The 23,275-nt window shown below is 55.6% G+C and overlaps 1 protein-coding gene across 1 annotated transcript in view; it reads left to right on the plus strand.

Moving 5' to 3' along the window:
- SLC29A3 (solute carrier family 29 member 3) overlaps window positions 1–19,020 on the plus strand; it is a 43,085-nt gene extending 24,065 nt beyond the window's left edge. Inside the window, exons 3-6 of the mRNA XM_019444445.2 lie at window positions 1,070–1,152; window positions 8,430–8,656; window positions 11,911–12,073; window positions 16,773–19,020. Coding sequence (XP_019299990.2) covers window positions 1,070–1,152; window positions 8,430–8,656; window positions 11,911–12,073; window positions 16,773–17,427 — 1,128 coding nt within the window. The 3' untranslated portion in view covers window positions 17,428–19,020. The remainder of the gene's footprint in view (window positions 1–1,069; window positions 1,153–8,429; window positions 8,657–11,910; window positions 12,074–16,772) is intronic.
- The last annotated feature ends 4,255 nt before the right edge of the window (window positions 19,021–23,275 follow it).

The raw sequence follows: 23,275 nt of genomic DNA on the forward strand, positions 1-23,275 counted from the left end.
CCTGCTTGGAGTTCTCTCTACCTCCCTCTCTCTGCCCCTACCCCACTCGAGCTCATTCTCGCTCTCCCTCTCTCTCAAAATAAATAAATAAACTTAAAAAAATTAAACACACACACACACACACACACACACACACACACACACACACACAGTTGCCCTATAGCTTTCATAATCAGGATTTCTTTGTCGTGTGGTCTCATGTACACTTCGTCTAGAATAACCCAGAACTGCTTCTAGAAAAATGCCCTTTGTCCTCATCTTGGCCAGTCTAGGAGCCATTTTCCAAAATGGCTTTGACCTTGGGTAACAGCTCTATTGAGGAAGCAAATCCAGAGTTGGAACAAAGTTTCCCTACAGGGATCAGTCTTGGTGTATGTCTTTTTTTTTAAAAAAACTAACTTTTTAATGTTTATTTATTTTGAGAGAGACAGACAGAGAGTGTGCTTAACAAGGAGCCCGATGCAGGGCTCGATCCCACGACTGTGAGATGATGACCTGAACCTAAGTCAAGAGTCCAACGCTTAACCGACTGAGCCACCCAGGGACCCCAGGGTTGGTGTATTTCTCAGAGGCCTCGCTTGGTTGCAGGAACATGAGAATGTGGCTGGGTCACAACACGCATTTGGATAACTGAAATTTGGCAGTGGGCAAAGAAGGCCGGTGGGGCACAGTCTTTCTGTGTATACGTGCTCACAATTGAGTCCTGTCCCCATTGCCTCCCCTGTGGATGGACACGTAGAATAGGTGGGAGTGGGAAAAAAAAAAAAAAGAATAGGTGGGAGTGTGGGCTGCAGAGCATTGGGGGGCCTGAGGGCAGGGACAATGTCTTATCCTAACTTGTGTCCCCAGCACTTAGCACAGCTTATGTTGGCGTCTGTCGTGTGACCGAGTAAGTGGTCCTGGGTCGTAAAGAGGCGGGCCCATGCCGTCTTGGGCTAGACTTATCCATCAGTCGTATCTGAAGACAGCGGGGAGAAGCCCCCCAGGAGGGCCCTGGCTCCGCTCTCGAGTGGGGCCCTCCCGTCCCTCCCGGGTGACATCAGCAGCCTCCTCACTTCTGTGCTTGCAGAACTACTTTGAGAGCTACCTGACCGTTGCCTCCACCGTTTCCTCCGTGCTGTGCCTCATGGCGAACTTCCTGCTCGTCAACAGGTAGGCCACTTCCTTTCTCTGCCAGCCCCTGACCCTCACTTCCTTGCGTCTCCACTTGCCTTTCGTTCACAGCGGCTGCTTTTCTGCCGGCTTCAAGGGCAGCAGCCTAAGTAGGAGGCAGGCAGCCCACACTCCTCCATAACGATGGAGAAGTCAGATCCGTGACCTCCCGATGGGATGCCCAGCTGGGGAGCTGGTCTTTCACTTCCCAGCCACACGCCGTGGCATGGTGTCAGCAGCCAGCAGGAGGCACGTGGGGACGTGGGTCTTCCTCCTTTCCCTCTCATGGGAGCCTGTCAACAGCTACCTGGGCCGCAGACTTAGCAACCAAAGGACAGCATGTAGATGGCAGCGGGGGGTTGGGGGGGGGCTGGGGAACAAGGGAGGCTGGTTTCCCAAGCATTTCTGAGAGCCGTGGGAAGTTGAGAGGCTGGCACCCCCCCAATCCTGGCTCTCGCTCCGGGGGAATGGGTCACCGGCTCACGTGTTGACCACTCGCAGAGGGTCAGTGGGGAACGTCTGACACTGTGTTAGAGTGGGGGCCGGGAGAGAGCTGTGGAGAAAGGACTGATTTAGGAAGTAGCCAGGCAAGTTAGCATGGCCCTTAGTCCCACTGGGGGACTATTGCCATCCACTGTCAATTTAGGTTCACAAGAGCAACAGCCCTAGCTACTCTGCCTACGTTGCCCCTGAGTTACCACCAGAGACCTGGGCTTCTCTGGGCACAGCCTACTGAAACCTTAGCTCACCGATGGCCAATCAGTTTCACTCAGTGCAGCCACATTTATCGTGACTGCCTGGATCTCGGGTGGAACAGGACCCTGAGGCAGGTCCGGCCGCAGGGAGTGTGCTGCGATTGATTGGTGATGTCTGCTCCGTGCATGGGAGGAGAGAGGGCAGCACCTGTGCCTCACATGTGCTAAGCCTGGATAGACCGGTCTCTCCAAACATAAGCTATGGGGCTGTTCCAATCCCCTGTCATTGCGCTAAAATGCCCCCGAAGCACCCTGATTTAAGACCGTAACCGTGGTTAGTATCGCTCAGGATCTGGGAGTCATCAGGCTCAGTTGGGAGCTCTGGCTTTGTGTCTCTCATGTGGTTGCAGACAGCTGGGCTGGAGCCGCTGGGCCTTCGCCGGCCCCTGTCTCCTTCTCCTCTCCTCTCCCCTCCCCTCCCCTCCCCTCCCCTCCCCGTGGTCTCTTGCAAGTTGGCCTCAGGCAGGAGGATTTTTCGTGGTGTGGCTAAAGAGCAGGTGCTCCAAGAGATCAAGGCAGAAGCTACAAGGTCTCTGTAGCCACATGGTGGCACTGACGTTGGACTCAGCTGGTCAAGGCACTCACCAAGCCCACTTGGTTTCAAGGGGACACAGACCCGCCTGTCAAGAGAAGGAAAGTGAAAGGATTTGCACCCATTTTACAACCAAGGTGCAGGCTGTAAGAGCGAGAAGCAGAATGGTGTCCAGATGGCCTGAGGGCTTTGCAACCCCAATCATAAACCAGCTGACCCTTAACCTGCCTCCTTGTGCCTTCCCCTGGTGCACAGGGCTACCCTCAGTGTCCTCAAAGGTGGGGTGCCGCCTCCAGAGGACCCCCCCCCCCGCTTCCAGGAGGAGGCAGAGGAATGGAGCTCAGAGCAGGGCCACGTGTCCCCTCAGCATTGCCAGCCCCTGGAGGGAAGAGCTGTGTCCTTGGCAGAGGCTCACAGGAGGGAAAGCAGGAAGAAAGGAAGGGGACACAAAGGGAGGAGGAGGATGATGAGGGGGTGACAGCCGTGGTGGAGAGCCCCTGGATCTCTCACTATCCCCTCCTTTTCAGGACTCTCATGATCCTCTCTGTTCACTCGCCTGGCTGGCCCTAGGGATGCGGTTTTGTCCAGCAGGGATAGCCCAGCCTCGTACAAGTGACAGATCTGGAGTCATTGTCTGAACTATAACAAAGGGTTGACACCTGGTGACACACAGCGACCCGGGAGGGAGGCCATGACATTAGCCACTTTTCAGGTGAAAGTCAAGAGATGTACCCAAGACCACAGGACCAGTAAGGGATGGCCCAAGCTGGCATCGTACCTGGGAGTGCCTCCTCTGTGGTCGTGAGGTCTAGCAGGCCAGAAGCCAGCCCAGGACAGGGGTCAGCAGTGGTGTCAGGGGCCAGCAGTGACAGGGATCTAGGAGAGTAATCTCTAATAAGAGGAGTTAGCACTTTTTTTTTTTTTTTAACTTGTATTCAACTTTGAGAGACAGAGACAGAGTGCAAGCAGGGAGAGGCAGAGGGAGACACAGAATCCGAAGCGGGCTCCAGGCTCTGAGCTGTCAGCACAGAGCCCGACGTGCGGCTCGAACCCACAAACTGTGAGATCGTGACCTGAGCCGAAGTCAGATGCTCAACCAACTGAGTCGCCCAGGCGCCCCGAGCATTATCTCCTTTAATCCTTACAACAGTCTGAGAGCTGGAAACTTGTTACCTTGTTTTATAGATGGGAAGCAGGCTCACGGAGGTCACATGGCCATTAGCAGGGTGAAGCCAGATGAGAACTGGAACCCTTCTCACCCTACACCTGTACCTGGAACCCCTGGACCACTTGCCTCCTAGTTTGCCAGCCCCTCCCTACAGCCAGAGATGCATCACAGACCCGGAAGGAAGGAGGTGGTGAAGGTTTAGGTCTGTCTGTAGCGGGGACAGTGGATGGCCAAGGCAGCCACCCTCCCGAGGTCAGGCAGGGAGCTGGCTCTGAAGGCTTGACGTTACAGGGCACCCTCCAGAAGGTCCAGCCCACCCCAGGACCTGCCCTTGTCCCTCTCCTGCCTCTAGCAGAAGGGCGAGGGCAGTGTGGGGAATGCTCGCAGGCCTCCATCTGTTTCTGGGTTGTGGGAAGATGGTTTGGGGCTAAGCTGTTTTTTATTTAATGTGCGAGATTGAAATGTCTCCTTTTTTCCCCTCCTGGAGAACCCTGGCTTTCTCTGACTGGCTCATCCATAATCTCCAAGTGTTTTATTATGTTAAATCTGCAGCATCATAAATACTTATGAGGAGGATTTACATTTGAGAGACTTATGAAGAAATCAGTCCCCTGGGGTGCTGAGCCCTCATGAGCAAGGGGGTGGGGAGCTGGCAGCCCTCTCAAAGAATCTCATATTAACGTGGCCTGCCCCAGGGTCCCTGGGCTGAAGCAGTCATCTTGGCTATCCCCCGTCCGAGAGCAGAACCACGGACTCCAGGGCAACATTTGCCTGGACTTTCCCCACAATCCTAACGGCATCGCCGTCCCCTGGGCCACGCTCCCTGCCGAAGTGGAAGAAGCAGAGTGAAGCCAGCCTGTCCCACCCCCTTAGTGCCTATGGGGTGGGCTTCTTGCCATAAAGCTTTATGGGCATTGAAAATAGCCCCAGGCAAGATCCCTGAGGTCCTGGGGCCCAGGGATCAGGGATCAGGAGGAGAAAGGGTCCTGCGGCAGGTAATTCGCAGGTAAGAAGGAAGCCTGTGCAGGTGAGGGGCCTGTGGGGGCAGCAGAGCGGAGCAGGAACTGCATTGCTCTTGTCCTGAATTTGGCATTTACCTCCTCGTCTCCCACTCTTCCCTCGGCTGCCCGCCCCCGGGGGTGCTGGGCGAGAAGCCCCCCAGCTCTCTCCAAAGCAACCTTCCCATTGGAGCAACTAATTACTGTGCTGTGGCAGGCCCCAGAAGCTCCCGTGATGCCATCAGCATTCCTGGGGTGGACTTCATCTTAGGCCTGGTCTGGGAGGAGGTGGTTAGAGGCAGAGGCCGCTCTCCGAGGCTGGCTTCAAGGGCTGCAAGTGCTCCCAGGGGTCTCCCTGCTATGCTGAGGGGGTCAAGAAGCAGAGAGCGACCGGGGGTTAGGCCCAGCGTGAGAGCCTCCCTGCACTACCCGTAGCCCTTGCCTGCTTGTGCATTTACTAGATGCTCACCGGTGCCTCCCGGGCCCTGTGCCCACCCTGGGCCAGTGGGAGAACAAGACGGGCCACTGTCCTCCTCATGTCTCCCAGGCTGTCCTGGGCCTTTTTCTTGCCCCAAGGATCATGTTAAAGCTTTTCGGCATCGGTCCCCAGCCTCTCTCTCCACTTGATTTCCTTAACATTTATAACCGTAAACTGGAACATTATGTTGAACCAGGCTGTGTGCCCTTGCTAGCTCTTAACTTTGGGGTGTTGGGGCAGTTCCAGTTGCTGGGAGAGGGTGGGGGGCACGGTGTGACAAGGTCGGATGTGTGGAACTACCCCAAGCATCAGAGGTAAGGCCTGACCACAGCCTCCAGGGCACCTGGTGTGCACTTACACCCAATACTCTGGGCCCCCAGGGGCCCAAGTGCCCCATCTGCTGCCCATCAGCTCCTGCCCAGGGTGAGGCCCCTGCAGACCCTGGGAAGATGCATCCTGGTGTGGGGTTCCCCAGGAGCAGCCCCTGGAACAGGGATTTAAGTGAGAGGAGTTTACTTGGGAAGTAAAGGTAGAAGAATGGAGAAAAGGGATAGAAGGAGAAGGCTGCTAACACAGGATGCCTATCAAACCAGCTCCCATAGAGAGTGACCCAGCTGGACCCGGGGACTCTGGGAGCCAGTGTGGAGCACACACCTGAGGGGGAGGGAGCTGGGGTGTTTATCCACCCACTTCCCCATCATTGGTTGAAAGCTGCTCTTGGGGCGTGTTAATTACCTGTCACTTGCAGCCTGCTTCCTGGTAGAGGCAAGGCATAGGGGTGGAATATCTAACCATGCTGCTCCCCAGCTAGCAACGCTGAGGTGCCTCTTGGTGCTAGTTGGCATTCTTGGTAATAAACAGTAGTGACCCGAAAAGGGATCACATTGTCCGATCTAGGAGATTGCGTACGTCCCCAGGGCTCTCCTTCTCTTGCACCGTCCCTGGGCTCTGTGTGTGTGTCTGCCTGGCTTCATCCCAAATGTGACCTCTCTCCGTGCAGCCGGCCAGGTGGCAACCAGCAGCCCCCAACACGGTCATGGCAGAGAGTGAACTTCTCTCCACCTTTCGGTCCTGGGGAGGACTGGCTGACCCTGCCTGGCGCACACGCCAATCCCTAACCCAGTGCAGCGACCGGTGGCATGGGACGCTCCAGTCACCCCAGACCCACTCATCACCTGGGTGATCATCATTTGTGGCTGGGTCAGTGTGGACAATATGGCGGGCCACCTCTCCAGAACAACTTGGCACACAAGGAAGAGGGTTCTTCTTTTTTTTTAATGTTTATTTATTTTTGCGAGAGACAGAGACAGAGTGTGAGCGGGGGAGGGGCAGAGAGAAAGGGAGACAGAATCCGGAACAGGCTCCAGGCTCCGAGCTGTCAGCACAGAGCCCGACGCGGGGCTCGAACTCACAGACCGCGAGATCATGACCTGAGCCGAAGTCAGACGCTCAACCGACTGAGCCACCCAGGCGCCCCAGGAAGAGTGTTCTTTGGGTAAAGGGATGCTGGCAGACAAAGCCTGCACTCCAACTCTATACCCTACTCTGGAGATCAAGTCTTGGCACTTAGCAGGGAGGCAAGACCCTCCAGGATAGGGCTCTGCTTCTCTCCAGTCTCTGCCCCCAGTCTCACCTGCACCCAGAGGCCACTTCAGTTCCCTGAACGTGCCGTGCTCTCTCTCTCACAAGACGTGTGTGCTCACAGCCCGACACACCTTATACTCCAGCTTAGCACCTGCCAAAAGACTGTGTGACACCCAGGGTGGGTTTGGTGCCCCCTTGGACGTGCCCAGGATGCCCTGTGGCCCTCCTGATGGAGCACTGTCCCTTGTCTGTCCTTTGTCTGTCCCACACATCACAGTGCTTGACACACAGTAGTTGCCCAACACACATTTGTGGAATGAACACACCAGAGAGAAGGTGTGTTAACAGAGCTTCAGCAGACCCGGGTCCTCATCCTCGCTCCCCACGGACTCACGCCGCGACCTTGAACTGCCTGTTCGCTTTCTCAGGCTCCCCTCTGCCCCTTACAAAGCAGAGGCAGCACCTGCTCTCCCTCCAGCGAGGATCAGAACGAGGATCAGAAAAAAACTCAAGTTAGCCTGGGGCTGCAAAAGCACTTTGAAAAATCCTTGCTTCTCATGCTCATCATTTCACACCTATTTATGTACATATATATGTATTTTTTTTTTCTTTTTACCTTTCAGGTCTTTCTTTTTTATTAAAAAAAAAAATACCCGTGTATAACTAATCTGGCTTTTCTCCCAGCCCTCACCCACTGGTTAGCGGGAAAATTAAGCAAACATCCAATCCGGCTTAAAGCTTAGTCTAATCTGATGATTTAAACAGCCCCTTTAGATGATATACTCCCTGGAATAAAAATGTGCAGTTTCTTAGAGAGCCAGCCTTCTCTGCTTCTCCCTTCAGGGCAGTGTCTGGGCAGATGGGGGCTGGGAGGAGTGTATACCCTACTCAGTTGGGGGTCCGCCCTGGGTGCAGTAGCCTGGCATCAGTGGCTGCCCGTGACAACTGAGACCATCCCAGGAGAATCCTTCAGTTCTGGACCACCCGTATTTCCTTCCTTCCGGGGACGTGGTAGAGTGTCATTCTGAGAGCACAGACTAGAGCCAGACCTCCTGGGGTCTCAGCCCAGTGACGTGGAGCAAGTTCTTCAGCGTCTCTGACCTCAGTTTCCTTCCCTGTCTGTGCAGGAGAGGAGAGAGAGCCTGTCTTATGGGGCTGGTGTGATTCAGCAAGCCAGCACATAGAAAACATTTCGAAGAGTACTTAGCACAAATTAAGTACTCGCTGGGTGATTGCTGTATGAGGATGATGATTTTCTGCCCTTCCCCCCCTCCCCCCGCTGCTAAGTTTTGGGAGAGGGAAGCCCAGAGGGTGGTTGCTCCGTGGAAACATTAGACAGAGCCAGTGGGGGCTCAGCCCTGTGGTGGGGGAGCGGGGACTTGCCTCGAGAGCCCCCATGTCCTCCTGTCCTTGGACCTCACAGCAAGATGAAAAGAAGCAAGATGAAAAGGAGCATTTTCCCTGAGCTGATACTTCCCCTTGAACTCTGCACCCTCCCCTCTGCAGAGCCTCCCTTCGGGTGGATCCATTCTCCTCCCTGCCATGCAGACGCAGAAGCCAAAACCAGAGCAATGGAGTCACTGACCCAAGGCCACAAGCCAGTGAGCCAGAAAGGCAGGATTCAGGCCCAGGCCTCCAGGCTGCAGAGTGGGCCGTCCCAGCCACTGAGCTCACCTGCTTCCCTTGAGAACCTTCGCCAACCCTGGTCTGGCGTGGGAGGCCCCGAGGGGATCTCTAACCGCTTCTGGCATCCCCACTCCAGGGTTCCGATTCGTGTCCGTGTGCTGGCCTCATTGACCGTCATGCTGGCCATCTTCTTGCTGATGACCGCGCTAGTGAAGGTGGACACCTCGTCCTGGACCAGTGGCTTCTTTGCTGTCACCATTGTCTGCATGGCAATCCTCAGCGGCACGTCCACCGTCTTCAGTAGCAGTGTCTTCGGCATGACTGGCTCCTTCCCCATGAGGAATTCCCAGGCGCTGATATCAGGTGAGAGCTGGGCTCCAGGCAGCCGACGACGAGGTCGGGCCCCCTGGGAGTCACGCGGGGGGCGGGGGGGGGGGGGGGAAGAGGCAGAGGGGAGCATGCAGTGGTCCTTCCAGAAAAGGAAACGACTGTTAGCTGTGTGTCCACTATCTGTTATTGGGTAACAAAGCACCCCAAAACTTAGTGGCTTCAAACACTAACGGGCATTTCTTTGGCCCACACATCTGTGATCTGGGCAGGAGTCAGCGGGGACGGCGGTGGGCTTCCCCGAGCATGGTGCCTGGGTCTCTAGAGTGAGCATCCCCAGAGACCCAGGCAGAAGCATCATTTCCTTTCATGACTTAGACGAGGAAGCCATTTAGGGCCACGTCTACCGTAGCCACGAGCCCACCTGGATTTGAGGGGAGAGGACACAGACCCACGTGTGACAGCGGGACAACATGAAAACCATCCTGTAAGAAGAGCAGGCGGGAGGGAAGCCAGTTGCAGCCAATTTTGGCAAGAATGTGTGCCTACCAAGCGCCGTCTCCTGGGACCGCATCCCTTTCTCCCCTTCCTCCCTGTCCCTGCGCCTTCTGTCCCCTTCCGTCTTTCCTCTTCCTTCCTCTTAGCTCCTCCCCCTTTTCTTCCTTTCTCATTTTATAGAAGACTTTGTGCCAGGGATTCACAGATGAACAAGACCCAGCCTCTCAGCAGCCGATAGCCTGCCTAGCAAATAAACACCTCCATTAACCTTGAACTCTGGCATCCTTTGGGGACGCAGCTGTGTGACTCGGGCCAACCCCTCTGGCTGAACTTTGATGCTGATCCTAAGCCTGGTGTCCAGGCCTCGGCAGCTCTGCTCCCTCGCTCAGATGTCCCAACAAGATAAAAAGGAGGTGGGTCAGTAAGAATCTGTGCTTTTGCAGAAGACACCATCCCTTAAGGCAGAACCAGGGGCCCAGCTGCCCTGTTCGGTGTCTGGGCACGTCCCTGTTGTGTGAGGGAATGCCGTAAGCATTTGCCCACCCGAGAAGAATTTCACGAAGAATCTGCTCTGTGTCCACTAATTAATCATGCCAGGCTGTACGTGGCAGGGATGACAAATACCTTGCACAAGTGTGCCCATGCCAGTGCCAGACATCACTAATAGATCCGCACCTTTCCTCCTGAGCCTCTGAGCCCTTCTCAACTCACCCACTAGAGGTGTTTGTATCACCAGATCGGAGTTCAGATGTGAGCTCAAGTCTGTTTGCCATTTTCGCCATCAGATTAGGCTTTTGGCTGTATCCCGGGAAATCCTGGGGCCTAAAGGAAAATAAAGGGGACCCGTTGCCAGGTTTCTTTCTTTCTTTCTTTCTTTCTTTCTTTCTTTCTTTCTTTCTTTTTTTTTAATGTTTATTTATTTATTTTTGAAAGAGAGAGAGAAAGAGAGCACAAGCCAGGGAGGGGTCAGAGAGAGAGGGAGACACAGAATCTGCAGCAGGCTCCAGGCTCTGAGCTGTCAGCACAGAGCCCTACATAGGGCTGGAACTCAGAAACCACGAGATCATGACCTGAGCTGAGCCTAAGTCGGATGCCACCCAGGAGTCCCTATTCTAAGTTTCTGGAATACAATCGATAAGCCCCTAGCAGTGCTTCAAGAAGGACACTCCTAGCCTGAGGGAAATGGCCCTGATCATCACCAGAGTCTCCGAAAGGAGTCCTTGTCCCCTCCTCTCCCTCCATCCTGCAAGGGGCCTTTCAGGTACAGTTGGCCACCTGTGAATCTTCTAGAAAAGGGGACTCTCCTATGAATTTTTCAGAAAGTCCGTTTTTGAAAAAGTGGAGAATTCTGGTACACAGGCTTCAGTATTAATTACCCTGGGCCCTAAGCCAGTATCATCACTCTGTGGCGCCCCCATCGGGTGTCCCTCCCCCTGGAAAATCGGAGGTGGCCCCGTCTCCCAGAGACCCCCCCACCCCACCCCACCGGCCCCCATCGCTTTTCGTCCAGAGGAGCCCATCTGTGAATTCTGCGTGTGTTGGCATCTGAGGAACAATTCATTTGTTTTGGACTGGTGTTTTTTTTAAACCCCTCATTTGCATGTATTTCCATAACTGATGAGATAAAAGGAGGGAGTCATGAAAGATGAGCTCCCCGAGGCCTGGTTTGTTGTTGATGATAATATTGTAAATTCCCTACAAGTTGGGGAGAGAGAGGGAAATCAATAGGCAGTGATGTTAAGATCTCTTCCTCAGGGCAGCCGGGAAGTGTCTTACTGAAGTTTAGCTCCATTTCTTACAAAACACCCAGGTGGGGATTACAGCTTCTCGGAAGTTGGCTCCCTCTTGGCAAGGGGTTTACCCTGTTGTTGCCGCTTTGATGTAGGAGGGACAGAAATAGCCAAACGCTTAACTGGGAATCAGAGAGGCTTGATAGGGCGTTTCTGTGTGCCAGGCACCCTTCTGAATGCTTTATGTGTAGTAACCGTTTTTATCTTCACCGCAGCCCTTTGAGGTGGGTATGAGTAGCATCCCCATTTTACAGATGAGGAAATGGAGGCCCAGAGAGGTTCAGTGACTTACTGGAGGCCACGCCGCCAGAAGCGGGAGAACCGGTATTGGGCTCAGGTGTTCCGGTTCCAGAGTCTGAGCTCTTCCTGACTGTGCTAGCTTTCATTTCTTTGCCATCCTTTTAAATCCCAGTCTCTGGCCCACCCAGGCTAAGAAGGCTCACCCTGAGGCTAGGGAGAAAGGGTCGTCCATCAGGGCAGTGGGCTGTTCCCTGCAGAGCCGCAGAGGTGTCGGGCGGAGTGTGGGCGAGGCCCTACACTGTCCCTCTCCACTCCTGCTCTGTGCAACAGTGGGCAGAAAAGTGCCCCCTGATCAGAGCTGTGTGGCAATGACAGAGCAGCCCGTGCCCACGCCGACCGGCTTGTGGTTTGCATTTTGCACGAAGCACCTTCCTGCCTCCTTGAGAATCCGTACCCCGATCCCCTGTTGTGGGCAGACTCATCCATTCAGCCAGGCAGTGCAATATACCCACCAGGCCTCCCGTGATGGATAGGACGAGTATTAGCCCCATTTTACAGACTGACAAGCCATCTGCCCCGGAGCCTGACACCCCACACGGTCATAGGGTGGGTGCTCAGGCCGCGCTCGGATCCTGGGAGAGGCCGCAGCCGGCTCTCAGCAGGGGGAGTTTTTTATCTTGGTTCCTTTAAGCCTGAGCAGAGAGGGGGCGGGCCCGGGACCGGGAGGGTGGACCCATCCTGACCTTCTGGTGCTCTCTGCAGGAGGAGCCATGGGGGGCACCATCAGTGCCGTGGCCCTGCTGGTGGACCTGGCCGCGTCCAGCGAGGTGACGGACAGCACTCTGGCCTTCTTCCTGACCGCGGACGTGTTCCTGGGGCTGTGTGTGGGGCTCTGCCTGCTGCTGCCGCAGCTGGACTACGCCAGGTGAGGCCCGCCTGGGCCCGCGCCTTCCTCTCGGGCCCGGCTTCCGCCTTTCAGTGATGCGCTCGCGGTCTTCCGCCCTCCAAGTGGATGTCCGCTTTGTTTTCTCTTCCTGCCCGCCGCCCCGCTGGGGTGGGAACCCCCACCCCCCACCCCCCGAGGGCAGAGACAGTGTGGGTTTCGCGCGGTGCCGCACCCCGGAGCCCCGAGCTCTCCCCGGCTCGTACTTGCCCCATCCGTCGGCCGGGCCAGTGGATCCGGGCGGTGGCCTTTGCGCTGCCCCCTGCCTCCCCGCCCGGCTGGGGTCTGCCACGTTTCAGACGGGGATGCCAGGCGGCGGGAGTGGGACCGAGGGGAGATCACGATGAAAACCAGCTCCGTTCGCCCAGCGCCCGCGCTGGCTTCTGCCCTGTGCTGGGCCCGGCCTGACGGGCCACCTCTCATCCGGGGCTCATGCACCTGTTCCTCGTAGGATGCAGCACTACGCTTTATCACGACCGTCCCCATTCACACACGAGAAACCTGGCTCCCAGGGGCTGAATTTCTTGCCCGAGGCCCACAGCCGGCCAGCGGCAGAAGCAGGACTCAACCCCGACTCCAAACCTGCGTTCTATCCACTGTCTTCCCAGACCTCTCTCCACCCTGCGGCACCTCTCTCCTTACTTCCGTCCTCACGCTTTCTCTCTCTCTTTCCCCCTTTTTGTTTTCTTTCTCAAGTCCCAACTTAATTTATTTGTTTGTTTGTTTATTTAAGAGAGGGAAAGCGTACTCACAAGCGAGAGAAGGGGGATAGAGTGAGGGGGGCGGGGGGAGAGAATCACAAGCAGGCTCCACAGTCGGTGTAGAGCCTGACACGGGGCTCGATCCCACCACCTTGGGATCATGACCTGAGCCCAGATCAAGAGTCAGATGCTCAACCGACTGAGCCACCCAGGCGTCCGTCCTCCTCTTTCTTTCTTGCTTCCTGCTGTTCTTTTAAAAACAACCCTTAACTCGGCTTTTTTTCTTGGCTTTTATGCTTTTCAAGGCCTCTTCATGTAGGAGATGGCAGGAATTGTCTAGCCCATTCTCTAGGTGAAGAAACCGAGGCAGCGAAGGCCGGGGGAGCAGCCGGTGGCCCCACGGTGTGGGAACTGGCAGAGCCCTTCCACAGGACCCCATTTCCACAGGACCCCATTTGGTGTGGTGGCACTGAGCTAAGCGGTTTACACGCATTTCTTTTCTTCATTCATCGTGTGCAACAACTGCGTGCCGTCGTGACTGCCCTCCCCCATTTTACAGATGAGTAAACTGAGGCTTTAGCAAGTTAACAGAGATGCCCGGGTTGCCCACCTGGTGGGTCACAGGCTGGGATTTGAACCCGGATTTGTTTCCACAGCTGCACCCTTTGCTCCACATCATGCCGCATCCCCGGCTTGTGACTGCGAGGGTCTTTGGTCATCACGCCTTCCTCCTGTCCCGCTGAGAAAGTCTCCTCGGTGACCCCCAGGGCCCCCTGCCTTCACCAGAGTCTGCCGAGGCACATGTTTCTTTCTCCAGTTGGAGGACCGGTGTCACTTCAGCAGGGCTCAGTGGCCTCCCGGGGATGGACGGGGACCGAGCGCCCTCACGCTGGGTGTCCCAGGTGGCCACGGACCCGTGAGCCTACCCACCCCCTCCGCAGCACCTTCAGGGCCCTTCATCAGAAGTTACCTAGTTGTGCTGCACGGCACCGTCCCTGTGATCCCTGAGGTCTGGCTGTTCACTGTCCCCAACACCACACACCCTGCCTGATACCTCGTTGCTGCCACTGAATTTACCTTCGAGTCACAGAGTGGACAGAAGGCAGGAGCCTCCCAGGGCCCCTGCTCTTTGCCTGTGTCCTGTTTTACGGTGCTTCGCATGGGTCTGTTTCCAGTGCGGTGGCCAGGCTTCCCCGTTTGCCCGGGACGGAAGGGGTTCCCATGATGAGGGGCTTTCGGTGCTAAAACCAGGGCAGTCTCAGCAGAGACAGTGGGTCACCCTCGTTTCCAGTCTCACGTGGGCAGGCCAAAATCCTTTCCAGCTGAGCCTGTGAGACAGGGAACGCCCAAGGGCTACGCCGCCCCGTGGAAGCTTCTCTTTCTTTGCTGACTAAAACTTTGGTCAAGACTTCTGGGTTGACAGAAGCGCATCTGAGGACGGGGCTTTGGAGACACCGGTGCTCCCGGAGCTGCTCAGACTAACTCGTAGTTAAAAGGGAGCCCACGGGTGCTGCCCCAGGAGGAATGGAGCCGCAGGGCCTGGTGGGAGACTGCTGGCTGGGGGAGGGGGCACATGAGACAGATCTGAAAGAACTTAATGAGGAAGGGCTTTGGCCAGGGGAACTTGGCGTGGAGCTTCCCCAGAGCGGACTTAAGGCTGGGACCTGCTGCTGAGTAGAGGGGGAAGTCAGAAAACTCCTTTCCCTAAATAGTGGTTGTGAAACAAGACAGAGTTCAAGGCCGCAGTGCCCAGCTCAGCACCGCATGGAAATGTGACTCGGAGGAGGAACCGTCCCGCCAACTCGCTTGTCATCTGTAGGCACTTAGGATGGGTGGACCCGCAGGACGCTCGGAAGCTCATGGCTGCAGCGCTCCTCCATGCTACGGACGAGGAAACTGAGCCCGGAGAGGTTGAGTGACTCGGGCAAGGTCACACAGCAAGATAGCAAGGCCAGGTGACCCAAGCCTTTTCTACTCTGGTCAGAGGAGCAGAAATCGAAAATATTGATAATATTCAGTGTTGAGGATATGGGTGGGAAAGACACCTGTATAGGCTTGTTAGTTACAATTGTGTTTTGAAGGGTCACTCTGTGCCTGGGGACTTAGCTGGAAACAGGCAAACAGGGTCCTTGCCCCAGGGAGCTGTCTTCTATTGGAGGAGCCAGATGATAAAACCAGTAAACTCATCTAATGATTACAAATCGTGGTCAGTTTTTTCGAAGACACAGACTAGTGTAGTGATTTAAAGGGGCAGGTTACTGTCGATAGGGCGGGGGAGTGGGACAGCGCAGAGATAAATTGTTCCTACCTGTTTGCCGAGCAGTTTCCTGATATCTTATCAAAATGTTAAAGGTCCAAACCGTTTGATCCAGAAGGTCGTCTTCTAGAAATCTGTTCTCCTGAAATACGAGCATACATGCACAGGGTGTCTGTATAGGATTATTCATCGCACTGGTAATTTGCAGTAGAGAGAAATTGGAGCTAACCTAAATGTCCACCAGAAGGGGAGCAGTTACATTGTATGTTTATACAACGAATTACTGTGAGCTACACAACAGAGAGGCATTGAGTCACATCGAGCCACGCGTCTTCATGGCAAAGACAAACCACCAGATCTTGTCCTTAACGCAACTATGTGCACGCATTTAGGTATTGCGGTTATGTGCGTATTCGGGCCGTCATATGATGTATTTATATACATGACCTATAAAATTATTTAGGAATGTTCCTGTTGCAGAAACTTCTACAACGTGTATAGCTTGATCCCACTTTCCTTCGCTTCAAAGAAATGGAACGAGGGGGGCGCCTCGGTGGCTCTGTCATTAAGCGTCTGACTTCAGCTCAGGTCATGATCTCATAGTCCGTGAGTTCGAGTCCTGCGTCGGGCTCCGTGCTGACAGCTCAGAGCCTGGAGCCTGCTTCAGATTCTGTGTCTCCCTTGCTCTCTGCCCCTCCCCTGCTCATACTCTGTCTCTCTGTCAAAAATAAATGAACATAAAAAAAAAAAATGGAACTAGGAACTAGGTGTGTGTCGGGGAGGGGGGTGTCGGCACCCCCATGGAACAACAATAGACACCAGGCTTTTAACTGTCTGTGCCTCTAAGGAAAGAGACCCAGGGTGGAAGTTCTCATCCTACTCTTGTCATTTTTCTTCTGTGTTATTTGGTTTCATTGCAAGAAGCATGTGTTATTTTTATAAGTCTAAAAAAATTTTTTTCATTGTTTTTAAAATTTTTTTTAAATTTTTTTTTTGAGAGACAGAGTACGAGCGGGGGAGGGGCAGGGAGAGAGGGAGGCTGAATCCACGAAGCAGGCTCCAGGCTCCAAGCTGTCAGCACAGAGCCCTTCGTGGAGCTCGAACCCGTGAACCACGAGATCATGACCTGAGCTGAAGTCGGACGCTTAAGTGGCTGAGCCACCCGGGCTCCCCTTAAAATATTTTTAATGTTTCTTTATTTTGAGAGAAAGAGAGAGACAGAGACAGAGTATGAGCAGGGGAGAGGAAGAGAGGGAGACAGAATCCGAAGCAGTCTCCAGGCTCCGAGCCATCAGCACAGAGCCCGACACGGGGCTCAGACTCACGGACTGTAAGATCATGACCTGGGCCGAAGTCGGACGCTCAACCAACGGAGCCACCCGGCTGCCCCTAAAAATTGATATTTTAAAATGCTATTTTATCTCCATTTCTTCTCCAAAGCAAACCAAAACCAATGGCTCGCCAGGTGGCGATTACTGCTGCTTTTCTCTGTCCCTGCTCGTGGCACGGTCACCTGCCTTTCGGGCAGCACCAGGACAGGCAGGCCGGGGACTGTGCAGGCCTCCCTCTGGCCACCCCGAAATACATACATCATCGGAGGGCATCCCGAGGCTGCCGGCCATCTGGGGCTTAGGCTTTAGGCAGGGGACCTACCTTGCCCCTGGAAATCCCGGGTGACCCTGCTCTCAGGGGCCCTCTGACCACGAGCCCTCTCCCCCTGCAGGTTCTACCTGAGGCCTGTCTGGCCGGCCTGTGTGTTTCCCAGTGAAGAGCAGCCACCCCAGGACCACCCCAGCGCCCCTTCGGCAGCCCCTGGATCCGGCGAGTCCTCGATCCCGCCCCTCCGCCCCATCCTGAAGAAGACAGCCGGCCTGGGCTTCTGTATCATCTACCTCTTCTTCATCACCGGCCTTGTCTTCCCCGCCATCTCCACCAACATCGAGTCCCTGGACAAGGACTCGGGCTCGCCGTGGACTACCACGTTCTTCGTCCCCCTCACCACCTTCCTCCTGTTTAACTTCGCTGACTTGTGTGGCCGGCAGGTCACGGCCTGGATTCAGGCGCCAGGGCCCAGAAGTAAGGTGCTGCCCGGGCTGGTGCTCCTCCGGACCTGTCTCATCCCCCTGTTCGTGTTCTGCAACTACCAGCCCCGCGTCCACCTGCACACCGTGGTCTTCCAGTCCGACCTCTACCCGGTGTTCTTCACCTCCCTGCTGGGGCTCAGCAATGGCTACCTCAGCGCCCTGGCCCTCATGTACGGGCCCAAGATCGTGCCCAGGGAGCTGGCCGAGGCCACGGGGGTGGTGATGTCCTTTTACGTGTGCGTGGGCTTGGTACTCGGCTCGGCCTGCTCTGCCCTGCTCGTGCACCTCATCTAAAAAGGGGCGATGGCAAGAACTTTGGTGCCGTGTGACCCTCGGGAGCCTCAGGGAGATGGGGAGCGGGGGCCGGGCCGGGCTGGGGCAGCGTGCAGGACAGAGCTGCAGCTGGGCTCGCCTAGCCCTTTTCTAGCTGCTGGTTACATTCCATCTTGTTTCATAGCCTCTTCGGAACTTTGTTGCCAGTGTTGACTCGGGGCTGTTAACGAGGCCAGTGCTGAAACCGGACCACAGGCCCTTTGCCTGTCCCAGACTTTCTCCCTCCAGAGGACAGCAAGATGTGACAATTCCCAGTCCTCCCTATCCGGGGCCAGAGGGGGGAATGGGAATCCCCTGGAATGGCCAGTTCTCAGGCCCGAGACCCAAGGCCTTGCGGACCCCTGCTTTCTGTGGGTGAGAGTGCACCCACCAACCAGACGGGGGACCCCAGAAAGACAGGCCTTCCAGGAACCCTTCATCCCCTAAACTGGGCCTCCGGAAGTCATCCCGGTGCTAGGGACTGAGGATGTCAGGCCTGCATTTTCAAACAAGGATCCTTAAAGTGGTCTATGGCTTGCGTCAGGGTGGGGTCTTTTAAATGTCCGTGTTTACAACATGTCAAGGCCATTGGTTCAAGGGCATAAATGCCTAGATATTCAATGAAAGCCAGATTGGTGGCTGTATTAGTTGGGGTCTCGGCAGGAAACAGCCTACTTACTCAAATTGGATAATTTGAGAATATTTGAAGAGTGGGTGTAGGAATCCTAAGGGGTTGTGTTTTATATCCCAGAAATAGGACAGTCATTCTACCCCCAGCCAGGGCTGGGGGGCAGGGGGCGTATCCAGCCCACCGTGACCCACGGGAGGTGTATTCCCTTGGTTCTTCTCTCCCTCCCGTCTCCTCGAAGCCCCCTGTGGACTGAACCACAGCCACGAAGCAGGCAGAGAGGTAGAGCCTCGGCTGGAAGGACAGAAGGTGTCCCGAGTGGGGCCATCGGCCCCTCTGTCTTTCATAGATTTACTTAGTATTCACATCAGTACAGCTCTGAAGCTTTGACCAGCAGTACTCGGTGCTACCCTGGCCTGGTTTGTCCCAGATAGCTGGGTATCTTGAAGTTGTTGTTTCAAAAGGCGACCCTCAGATTGTGTGGCCCCCACACGATCTTCTGACACGAGTAGTAACTTAAATTTACATTTCTTTCAGTTCCTCGAAGGCTTCTGCAGGGCTGTTCCTTGGGGGAACGGGCTGGCTTGGGAATCAGAGAGAAAGGAACTAGACCAGACCAGGAGTTCTTTCTTGAGAGAGTCGTGCAGAGAGAGCAGAGCTTGCACCCCAAGAAGCAGCAATCCCGAGAGCCATAAATCAGCCCGCTCCTTCTCCGAAGGGCTCGGGCCCCCTGGTGTCCCACAGACAGCCGGCCGGGGAAGCAGCCGGTAATCCACCCAGTGGGAGCAGCTTATGTTCCCCACCGGCTCAGGCTAGTACGCACTCCCTCTCTTCAGCCGGAGAATTAAAATAGACACCTTGAAAGGTTTTCTGGAACTTGGTATCTTGAAAAAATATTTTTTTTTTAACTAAAAATAAATTCTCCCGTCTTCCCGCCCCTTGCAGAAGCCTGAAATCTCCCTTGGTTTTTTTTTTTTTTTTTTTTTTCACCGACTTTAACGCTGGTGGTAGTTTGGGGCAGTGGTCTGGGTGGTGACCCATCACGACCTCAGGTGTGTGACAGGTGGGTGGCATGTCTGTTTTAAAGTAGAACAGCGGTCTCTGAGCTTGGAGATGGGGACCACCTTGGCCCAAACGAGTAGTGGGGGCTCAACTGGAGGGAGTTAGTTCTCAGAAGTCGAAGCGGTGTTCCTATTAGGGACGTGATGTGAAATGAGTGCGGAGTGCAGGGGGCAAGAGGGTGGCCGGCTGCAAGGATGCAGCCCTGGGGGCACGGGGGACATGCCAGCTTCCTGGTGGGGGGGGGGGGGGTGGCAGAGGAGGCGTCGGCTGCTTGGCTGGTGGGAGTTATCCAGACTTTTGCTCACTGTTCTTTGTTGCCCACTTTAGTGGGCATTTCACAAAGGGTCATTCCTTCCCCGGGCAGGGAGGAAGGAGACGAAGGTGGCATCGCCCTGCAAAGGGGCAGACAGTGACGTTCAGACCCCGTTGTCCCCGGTCACTATACTAGCTCATGGGGTTAGTCTCCCGTGACCCCATCAGGCTTGTGGGACTAGTTCACATGCTTTGGGGGAGTGAACGAAACTTGCTAAAGAGAAGGGGATTTTTCAGTGTGAGGGTGGGGGAGTCCCCAAGAAGCTGGCTTTGCCTAATAGTCTCTGATTTAATCCCACCTTCCAATTTTTTAGTGCAGGCCTTTGTATACCTTCCAGACCCGCACAGCTTCGCTTTCCTCCTTTTATTCTACGAAGAAAGCCGGAGGCAGCTAAATTAGCTGACTCTTCATCTACCGGTGACAGGTGCTTCTAAGAACATGCTTGTTCCTACAAGAGGGGATATTATTAGCAAAGACTCTTCATTCTGCTGTCTTCGGCCCTGTGCTCCCTAGAGAAGATTTGGGGCCCCTTAATCAGCTTGGATGTGATGTGGGAGGAGGTCACTGCAGGACCCCGGCTTCTGAGACAATGTAACGCTTGTATAGAGAACTCCAAGTAGAAGAAAGAGGCCAAAAATCAGTTGAGCGATTTTATTCCAGTGGAGGCTAAATTTACAGCCCAGGCTTACCTATCTATCTGTTTTCCGTCATCACTTCCATGGTGACAGCATTGTCAGGGCCATGGGCCCGGGTCACCGCTGCCTTTCACCCACGGCCGAGGTAGGCCCGCTTCCTAGTTCATCTTTGACCCTGGCAGGATCCCAGAACGAATTCCGGTCCCATAGCAGGTGGAGGCTGGGAGTAGTCAGTTGGCCACAGACCCAGGGTCCAGGGCCGCCTTGCCACCAGCTGCCCAGAACCCCTGGCCCAGTGCTGCCCTACGTCAGGCACTGTACCCCAATTACTTTCCCATCTGTAGATGAACAGCGTGAGGCTCCGAAAGGCTACGTAATTTACCCAAGGTCACTCAGCTACTAAGTGGCCTAGACAAGATTCAAACCTAGGCCTTCCTAAACTCAGTCCTCGCCTGCCCTGCTCTCTTGCTCCCCTGGTTGAACCTTGATTTTCTCCTTGGTTCTTCATACCCGTCTCCCCTGCTCCTCACTCCGTGGCCTGGTGGGAGCGTCACACCAAGTAGATGTATTGCCCAGAACGCTGGCACCGGCCCTCGCCTAACTGATCTGACCAGGCCCCTTGCTGGACTGGGTCCCCGCGGGCCCCACCACAGGACCTTGGGCTGCTTCCAGGCCTTTCCCGGTTCGGTCCACTCCGGTCCCCAGCCCCTGCCCTTCTGGTCCCCACGGCCCCTCCTCCGCCACACCGCACCTGCTGCTGAGGTCACCCCAGCATGGCTGCTTGCTGCTGCACCACCCATCTTTGGACCCAGGGTTGTAGGAAGTTTGGAAGTCAGGAAGCCCTGGTCCCAGCCCCACCAGGCACTGGCTACGTGAGTCGCATCGCCTATGGTGCCGCACTTCCTTGTGTGTAAAGGGGATGATCAGAAGTTCCAGAATGTGACCGTCCACTGTGCCACGGAGCCCGCCTGGCACCACCAGTCACACACACACACACACACACACACACCCAAGCCCACATAGGCCGAGTGGCAACAGGGCTCACAGTGTGTGTAGCAGGCTGACTCAAGAGCGCCAGCCTGAGAGACCACCTCAACTTAGGCTGCCGTGGGCTTGACCCCAAATGCTCCCTGCCCTCACCAGACTCCAGCCAGCTGATGCACCGGCCCTGTGCACCCCCGGAGGACAGTCCCTGCCCTTGACTGCCAGTGAGAGAGAGCTCCAGGCCTGCAGCGTGGGGTCAGGGACTGGACAGTCGGAGGCTTCAGGCACCCAGACCACTGCGGGAATTCCGGTTCTGCCACCTCTAGGTTGGGCACTTTGGCCCAGTCTTGCTGATACCTTCTCACCTCTGAAATGAGAGGCTTCTCAGGGCTGTTGGGAGAGTTAAATGAGCCCCAGGGTTGTGGGTAAAAGTGCCTAGCATGTAGCAGATCGTCAACGAACGTGTTTCCTCCCGCTTTTTGCTGCTGCCTGGACAGTCTGTTGTGATGCTCAACTCCTTCCCTGCGGTGCCCGGCCCCGGGGCCCCACGCCTCCAGTCCTGATACCTGCTCTGCGATAACCCTCCCCGGGTCCTGCCTAGACGTGCCTGAGCTGCGGGGCAGGATGCATGAGGCAGAAAGCTGGAGATCCGAGACCCCAGACCACACTCTGCCCCTCACTCTGGCCTCTGGTCTGGCCACTTCACTTTCTTCCTAAGCCTCAGTTGGAAAAATGGCCACCTCAACACGCATCTTGCCGCCATCATTGACAGGTGGCCAGCTAACCAGATGCCTTAGACACTGGTCACGTCTCCAAGCGGTTCTGAGAGTCTCCGCTCTGGAGCCGGCCTGCCTAGGTTTGGGTCCTCACCACTTCCTTGCCCTCGCACCATGGGCAAGTTGACCCTGACTCATTTTTGCATCTGACAGTCGGGGCCGTGGTGGTACCAGCCTCGCGTGTGGTTGTTGGGTGCGGCAAGTGGAATGGTGTTGACACAAAGAAAACCTTTAGAATCGAGCCTGGTGTAATCGGCGCTGGTCACCAGCTTCTGGAAGACTCTGTCTTCACGCCTTCGTGGTTTACCTGACTAACCTGTCAGGACTAACTCCTTGACTTTGTCTCTTTCCCTCCCTAGGTTCTGGGCTTGTCCCCTGTGCCTGCTGCCTGGTCCCTCCCCCGCCGACCTCTCAAAGCCACACCTCCCACAGTTGGGGCCAACAGAGGCTGCTTGGACCCTCCCCAGGAATGTGGCTTGATTGTTTTACAATCACTGGGGGGGGGGGGGGGGAGGACAAGGCAGGGAGAATGGAAGGGAGGAAGGAGAAGGGAACCAAAAAGGGAGGTGATGAGGGTGGGCTGGGAATCAGGTCTCGCCCCAGCCCCAGGAGGCAGGTGGCTTTGGTGACTGGGAGTAAGAGGCATCACGTAAAGTTTCCAGCCCCGGCTGCTGGGTCTGTCTTTAAGAAGCAGCTGCTTTGCTTTCCTTTCCTTCCCTCCTCACTTGCCCACCTTTTGCTGGAGGCACCAGAAAGGTGTTTCTGGTCCACACCACAAGGGGGGGGGGGGGCGGAGAGGGGGCGGTCATTCCCATTTTACAGAGAAGGAGACTGAGGCTCAGGTTAAGTCAGCAAGAGACCAAATTGGAATTCAGACCAGGGCAGTGAGTTTCCAAAGCCTGACTTCTCTCCTACTGCCTAGAAGGTTTTCTCTAGAAGGTTTTCCGATCTGAGGAGCCCAGGGCCACATGCTGGGCGGGCGGTGCGGAGTATGAAGCGTACAGCCTTCCTGAGGCCGGATTAACCAGTCCAGCGTGAGTCACAGCGGTCACCCAGCCTGCCCTCGGCGCTTCCGATGTAGAGCCACTGGTCTTCAGTTACCAAGGCTGCAGGCTTTACAGGCACTGGGGGCAGAAGCCAAGTGCAAGGTTACAGAGCATGTGATTACAGGCTGGGAGCGTCACTGCCTAGACTTTACACATCAGATGCCTCACGTGTATCCTCACCGGGGTGCCAAGGAACCAGGGGTGGGGCCCACCCGCCGGGGCACTGAGCAGGGTGACGTGGGAAGTCCTGAGCCGACCACACTTCTATCTCTGATTCAAAGGCACCTAGAGCTGGGAGGGGTCCTGAGGCCACCAAGTCCGCCCGCTGCCCGTTGGCAGGATGATCCTTGGGTTGCTCTAGACTGTCAGGCACCCGGCCCGTGCTG

The sequence above is a fragment of the Panthera pardus genome, unplaced genomic scaffold (genome assembly GCF_024362965.1).
Source record: "Panthera pardus isolate Hobbes unplaced genomic scaffold, ASM2436296v1 HiC_scaffold_22, whole genome shotgun sequence".
Classification (NCBI taxonomy): Eukaryota; Metazoa; Chordata; class Mammalia; order Carnivora; family Felidae; genus Panthera; species Panthera pardus.